This window comes from Morone saxatilis, unplaced genomic scaffold (assembly GCF_004916995.1).
Source record: "Morone saxatilis isolate NCDOM2014 unplaced genomic scaffold, NCSU_SB_2.0 Contig5, whole genome shotgun sequence".
Taxonomy (NCBI): Eukaryota; Metazoa; Chordata; class Actinopteri; family Moronidae; genus Morone; species Morone saxatilis.
This window is the reverse complement of record NW_023340095.1, coordinates 24105785-24112016: the sequence shown is the minus strand read 5'-3', so window position 1 is coordinate 24112016 and position 6232 is coordinate 24105785. Positions and strand designations below refer to the sequence as shown.

Genomic DNA, 6232 nt, shown 5'->3' with positions numbered 1-6232 from the left:
ACAACAGCCCCGGCGCCACGTTTCACCGATATGTACGAAACTCGGTAGGCACGTGTAACGTGCCGAGACGTACAAAAAAGCCTCTTGGACCCATACCCCAAACCTCACGGGAAGTCGGCCATTTTTTTAAAATCTGATTTACGTGAAATTTTCATGTTTTGGTCCGCACGTGTTACGCCTGCACGTGACGCGGCTGCAGCACGCCCCGAGTTGCGTGGAGTGCGAGGTCCCGCCCAACGCTGCTTGCAACTTTAATTTTTAATAATTTTCTCTTTATTTGAAAAAGCAAAACATTACAAATACAGTTGCATACCATTTACTACAACATTACGTCTTTTGCTTTTCCCATTTTCCATTTTTAAGTTGGTGTTAGCAATCAACAGAACAGAGTTGAACTGGGGAGCTTGCTGACTGATTATCTTAATGACACACATTATATACACAAAAAAGGTGAAAGCTGGGGATAAATTGACACTTTGGTGAATAGGCTTGCACTATAGAAATAAGTAACATCAAATAAAGGGGTTAGGTAATCCTTCATTACAGATGCAGTTATATGAAGTCCAATCGGACAGGTTTTACATACTCCGTCCATTTAGTCCAGATCTGATAAAACTTTTCTGTTTGCACTTTAAGAAAAAAAAAGAGTTTTTCCATAATGTATATCTCGTATACAATATCAATCCATTCCTCAATGGGGGGTGGTTCTGCCCTTAACCATTTTTTTGTTATTGTTTTTTTGCTTGCTGTCAGTGGTATACAAAGTATTTTTTTGTCGTTAGTTTTCCAATCGTCAGAATTCATATCAGCCAGATCTACAGTTTTCCACTGGAAAGGGACCTTGGTGCCAAATATATTATTTATATGTGTATGTATCCCTTTACAGTATAGGCTGCGTTAGAGTTATTAATATATCGTCCGCAAATAAAGCAAATTTCTGTTCCCCTGTGGACATTGTTACCCCCTTAATATTGGCTCAGGGGTTCTATGAACAGGGCAAAGAGGAGTGACGATGCACAGCACACTTGTCTCGTGCCTTTTTCCAAAGTAAATGGGTTGGCGAGGTCACCATTAATTTATATTCTAGCTGTAGGACTGGTGTACAGTGCTGCAAATGTCTTGATTATGGTTGTGTGGAAGCCGAATTATGCCAGTACTTTATATAAGAAAGTCCACCTTACAGAGTCAAAGGCTTTCTCTGCGTCTAAGATAATAAAAAGCGTTTCCAATTTTGTTGTGTGATTTGCCTCATTATATCAAGTGTCCTCCTGATGTTGTCTTGGGTCTGTCTCTGTTTAATGAATCCCGTCTGGTCCTTATGTATTATTTAGCTCTGGTAATATCTGTTCCATTCTTTTAGATACTCTTGAGGTGAACAGTTTGTAGTCAATATTTTGAATACTAACTGGGCGATAATTCCCACAATCCAGAGATTAGAGATTATTGCTTCTCTCCATGATGGGGGGATTGTTTCCTGCATCATTCTTATTGGTTTATAAAGTTTGGTGATCTCATGTAATTGCAGTGCAATGCCATAGCAGTTGTTAAATTGCTATACACAGTAGCGTGTTACCATCCTAAGGTTAAACATGTCGACATTATAAAGGTAACAGTTTGAGTTTGGTTACTAGACAGTGTTTACTCTGTTTCTACCTCTAGATTAAATTTAGATATTTTATCAACTCTCCATCCATCCAATGGTTTTGATGTCTATGTATAAATAGCATTATAGCACCAGGACCTGGCTAATGTATAGACTTACAGTATTGTACTGTATATATCGTTATATGCACTGTGTAATTAACAACAACAAGGGTTATTGTTATTGCTTGAGCATCTCAAAACTAATTATCTGTTTTGTATAAAAACTGAAATCTTTGTTTTATTTCTCCTCCACCTTCAGAGCCGGGACGGGAAGAGTCCTCTTCACATGACAGCAGTTCATGGGCGCTTCACTCGCTCCCAGACCCTCATTCAGAATGGTGAGACTTGCTTATGCTCGTTTCGTCTTGGGATCTCTTAAAGTTGCATATTCTCCCTATAAATGAACCTTTTATTTCAGGTGGGGAGATCGACAGTGTGGATAAAGATGGCAACACCCCTCTCCATATTGCTGCCCGCTATGGTCATGAACTCCTCATTAACACGCTCATCACCAGTGGAGCAGACTGCACAAGGTTTGTTAGTTCACCTGTTGAGAGATAGATGTTAAATGATTACAATGAGAGGGTGCCCACTAAAGAGACTATTGTTTCCTCTCTACATCTTTCTCCAAAGGCGAGGAGTCCATGGCATGTTCCCTCTCCACCTGGCTGCCTTGAATGCTCACTCTAACTGCTGCAGGAAGCTGCTGTCCTCAGGTAGCACACAAAGTGAAGCCAGAACTATTAGAAAGTAGATTTAGTTTGTTAATCCAGTTTGTTGTGTCTCCTGACCTCTACTGCCTTACCTTTGATTGATGTTCAATTCTTGTGTGTTTTAGCAGAATATCTGTGTTGCCGATTTATTGCAGTCTAATACAACAGTCCTGCTATGAGTCCTGATGAACACATCACCATTATCTGTATCTGTTCAACTAAATTATTATTGCCTTATATCAGACAAAAATGTCAACTTGTCATATTCCGTTTCCAGTCAGCGGATTTGAAGGTCTGGACCCAGGGCACAAATGATCTGTATTCATATCCGTACTCTGAATGGCTGTTTCTTACACTACGGGAAGTGCTTAAACTGGAAGTGGGTGGGGCTAACAGGAAGTTAACAAGTTCATTTAAGCCTAAGAATGATATTAGTAGATCAGAAGTTGCTCTATTTATTAGTGAACTATTTATTAAACGGCCTCAGAAGTGTTTGTCAAGAAACGCCGTAAACCATCGAGTTATGTTTTCCATAAAGTATGATCCAGTTTAAGTGAAGTTAAAGTGATAAAGAACCTGCGACGCACCGGTTATATGACATGAGCTGTAACCACTCGGCTCATTAGCTGATATTTCTGAGACCATCTGACTCATCATTTGCACTAGGGTATGTGCTGATTAAATCTGTTTTGCCTTAACATCATCTTCAAGTGTAATTTTCAGGGAGGTTTGAGCCCGGCTGTTTTTCTTGCTCCCAGTGGTAAATTCCTTCACAAGCACACGTATTCAGCTCTGGCCAAATTCAAGTCACAATGTTCCAGAAACAGACAAGGCCTCACTGAGTCTAATTACTCACTGATGGGACCACTCTCCCTCTGGACAAGAGTGTATTCTTTTGCATTCTCCTCTTAGAGCATCCACACATTGGTTGTTAATATCTCGTTTACATCTGAAAAGTTTCCTTGTTGCTTTTGGCAATGAAATAATTTTTCTTTCCACTCATCCCATATATTTTGTTGGTTTCTGAGAGAGGGTTTTCCAACACAGAAGAGACTGGTATATTAAACAAATGTGAAGTAGGAACAGAGAGGAGACAACAATCCTCTCTGGCTCCAGATCCCTTTTGACGATTTAACAAGACCCTGGCACTTGTGTCTGCAGGCGTGGAGCAGGATGAAACTGGGCTCCTCATGTGGCTCTGCTGAGTTGCTGTAGTGAACAACAAAGAAGTCATTTACATGTGCTTGAGCCCTGTGCAGCTGCAGTGTTGTGTCTGGTCAGCTTTTGTATTTGTTGCAGAGCTCAATCAGGAGCTAAAAGTCCCTTTTACATTGCGTCTGAAGAACCGTGAACATTAGGCAAATTGTAACCATAAAGGATTAAAAAGCCACGGCACAAGACAACAACACAGTCATCGTGTAGTTCTAATTTACTCTTGTGTGACTGTGATGTTACAATACATTCATTTGGTTGCCTTTTATCGAACATTCAAATACTGCATTCAGCCTCTGCAGGAACAAAAGGGAGATGCCATCCAGATTTGCAAGTGCATCCAGCTGGTTTAAGAGCGTGTTCAGTGTTTCATTAGAAATGTTTAGAATTTTTTAAAAAGACGACAGCATAGCACGGGGTGTCGAGGTGTAGTCTGAAAGTTGAGGGATTGAATGGATGTTTTGTATACAGACAGGCTGAGCGCTTGTCTGCAAAGTGTGGAGGATCCGCTGACTGTTTTCTGGTTATTCTCCTGATTCAGCACGTGACCACATTGAAACAATTAGCAGATACAGTAGGTGCTTTCTCTGTCTCTGTTATTAGCGCTGTCTGTGGTGGTCTGCATCCTCTAGTCAGCTTCCCATCTCTAGTGCTAATCTTGGTGACCAAGAGGGCCTATTTCCAATGTGAATGAATGCTATACACATGCTGTAGCAGCCTCAAGGCTTGTATTTGACCAGACAGTTGTGCTCAGCGCAACAGACTCCATGCTAATGGTTTCTGTCTTGCCTCAGTAGCCGGGAGGTTTTTTTTTGGGCAGGAACTTTAGCCCTAGAACAAAACTGAAACTGAGATCTTGCATTTGAAAAGTAACTCAAAAACGAATGTGGTTATCACAAAATTTCACACAGATGTTTAATGGGATACAACGATGAAGTGATTTTTTACCAAAAACGTTGAAGGTCAACTTGATTGTGATACAATTGATGTCACAAAGGGGAGATTGGGACCATATTTCAGTTAGCTGGAAACTGAATCGGTGACACTTCTGACTCAATGGTCATTGTGATCTCAAAATAGGTGTTTAGCCATCATTTAAGAATAAATAGTTTGGTTCCAGATTTCACACACACATGTTGACTCAGAGGACACAATGAGTAAGCAGTAAGTAGCACAGTAGGGGTTTTCATCTTTCCATCTCATCCATTCTGCCTTTCACTTCCTTCTTCCTTAGAGTGGCTAATGGTGATCTAAGCACATTTAATGTTTTTAGGCAGATTTTAGGCTATATAAATAAAATTTGATTGACTTGATGAATGGCATGGCACGCGACTCTTGCAGTTAAAGTTCCTGAATTCCTGAAAATGTTCCTGCAACAGAACCTGTTCTGAAAAACGGTTGGGTTACTTCTTAATGTGTGAACTGGTGAACATACATGTTCCAACTGAACTGCTTGCTGCACTTTCTCTCTCAGATTCCTTCCTTTGTTGGTCTCTGACTGTTATATATCTTCTACAAGATATGTCTTTGTCATTATGGCGTGTCGTTAGCTCTCTCTGTGTAACACAGGCGTCTTTGTGTTTTCCTGTGTATGCATGGCCAGCATCATGCACTCTCACCTAACCTTCTTCGTTTCCCCTCCACACCTGTCGCACTTACACCTGTCTTTCTCTCCAACTCTTCCTCCCCTCTCCCTTTCTCTGTGGCGGCTGCTGCTGTGTGTTGTCTGGCCTCCCTCCGTCTGCCTGTGCTGCCCTCGTCAGGTCGGAGGTTTAGCATAATGTGTAACGACTCGGTCCTGTCTGCAGGCTTCCAGATAGACACTCCTGACAGTCTGGGGAGGACCTGCCTGCACGCTGCTGCCGCCGGAGGGTGAGCCACACCGCTCATTATAGCAAAAACATGTCCTTAATGAGAAGGATGAAGCATAATTCTGGTTTAATACAACATCTCTCAGCCCTTATTTTCATAGATTTGGACAGGACTCCACATCACCACAGTAAAGTCTGACAGGGCAACAAGCAGTCAAACGATCACACAGCTCATAAACAAGTCAACTGTGATTTCAGATCATATAAACCTCTTTATTTGGAGGTGAAACAGAAAGTGAGCTCATCTGAAATGTTGGTAATAATCCCTCATTGCACAAAAAAACGCTGTGGCTAACCTGGCCGTTTGTTTAAAACCTTTCTGATTGTCTGACAGCTTGTTTTCTCTGCTCCGTCGGACTGTTTATTACTGATGTTGCCATATTGCCATACTATGAAAATGAGACCGTAGTTGTAGTAAACTGCAATTTTCCTTTAATCATCTGTTTAAGTTTAAGTTTAAGCAGCATTTAGTGATTGTCTTTATTAAAGGTACTACATGGAGTGTTTAACAGGTTATGAAACAGTCTCAGTTTAATACTGATGCCTCTACATAAACAAACAAGACCACCAGTGAGAGGATTGGCTGTTTCTATAGAGTTATTCTTAATGTCTGCCAGTTGGTGAGATTCCCCTTGAAATCAATGAAATGAGGCAGTAGAAACACTACCGCTTTTATCCACAGGGGCCACCAGAATCAACACTAAATGAGAGTTCCTTGTAGGAGCTTTAAAGGGGAACTTGGCAACTTTTTCAGCTTAATAAACCCGTTTAGAAATCATTTGGATGGTTAAA

At 41.0% G+C, this 6232-nt stretch overlaps 1 protein-coding gene across 1 annotated transcript in view; it reads left to right on the top strand.

The window, feature by feature from the left end:
• Positions 1–6232, top strand: part of ankrd44 (ankyrin repeat domain 44) — a gene marked incomplete in the record, with an annotated part of 35900 nt that overhangs the window by 13751 nt on the left and 15917 nt on the right. The window contains 4 exon segments of the mRNA XM_035676622.1: positions 1904–1982; positions 2063–2177; positions 2278–2360; positions 5378–5441. Of these exon segments, the coding sequence (XP_035532515.1) occupies positions 1904–1982; positions 2063–2177; positions 2278–2360; positions 5378–5441 (341 nt within the window).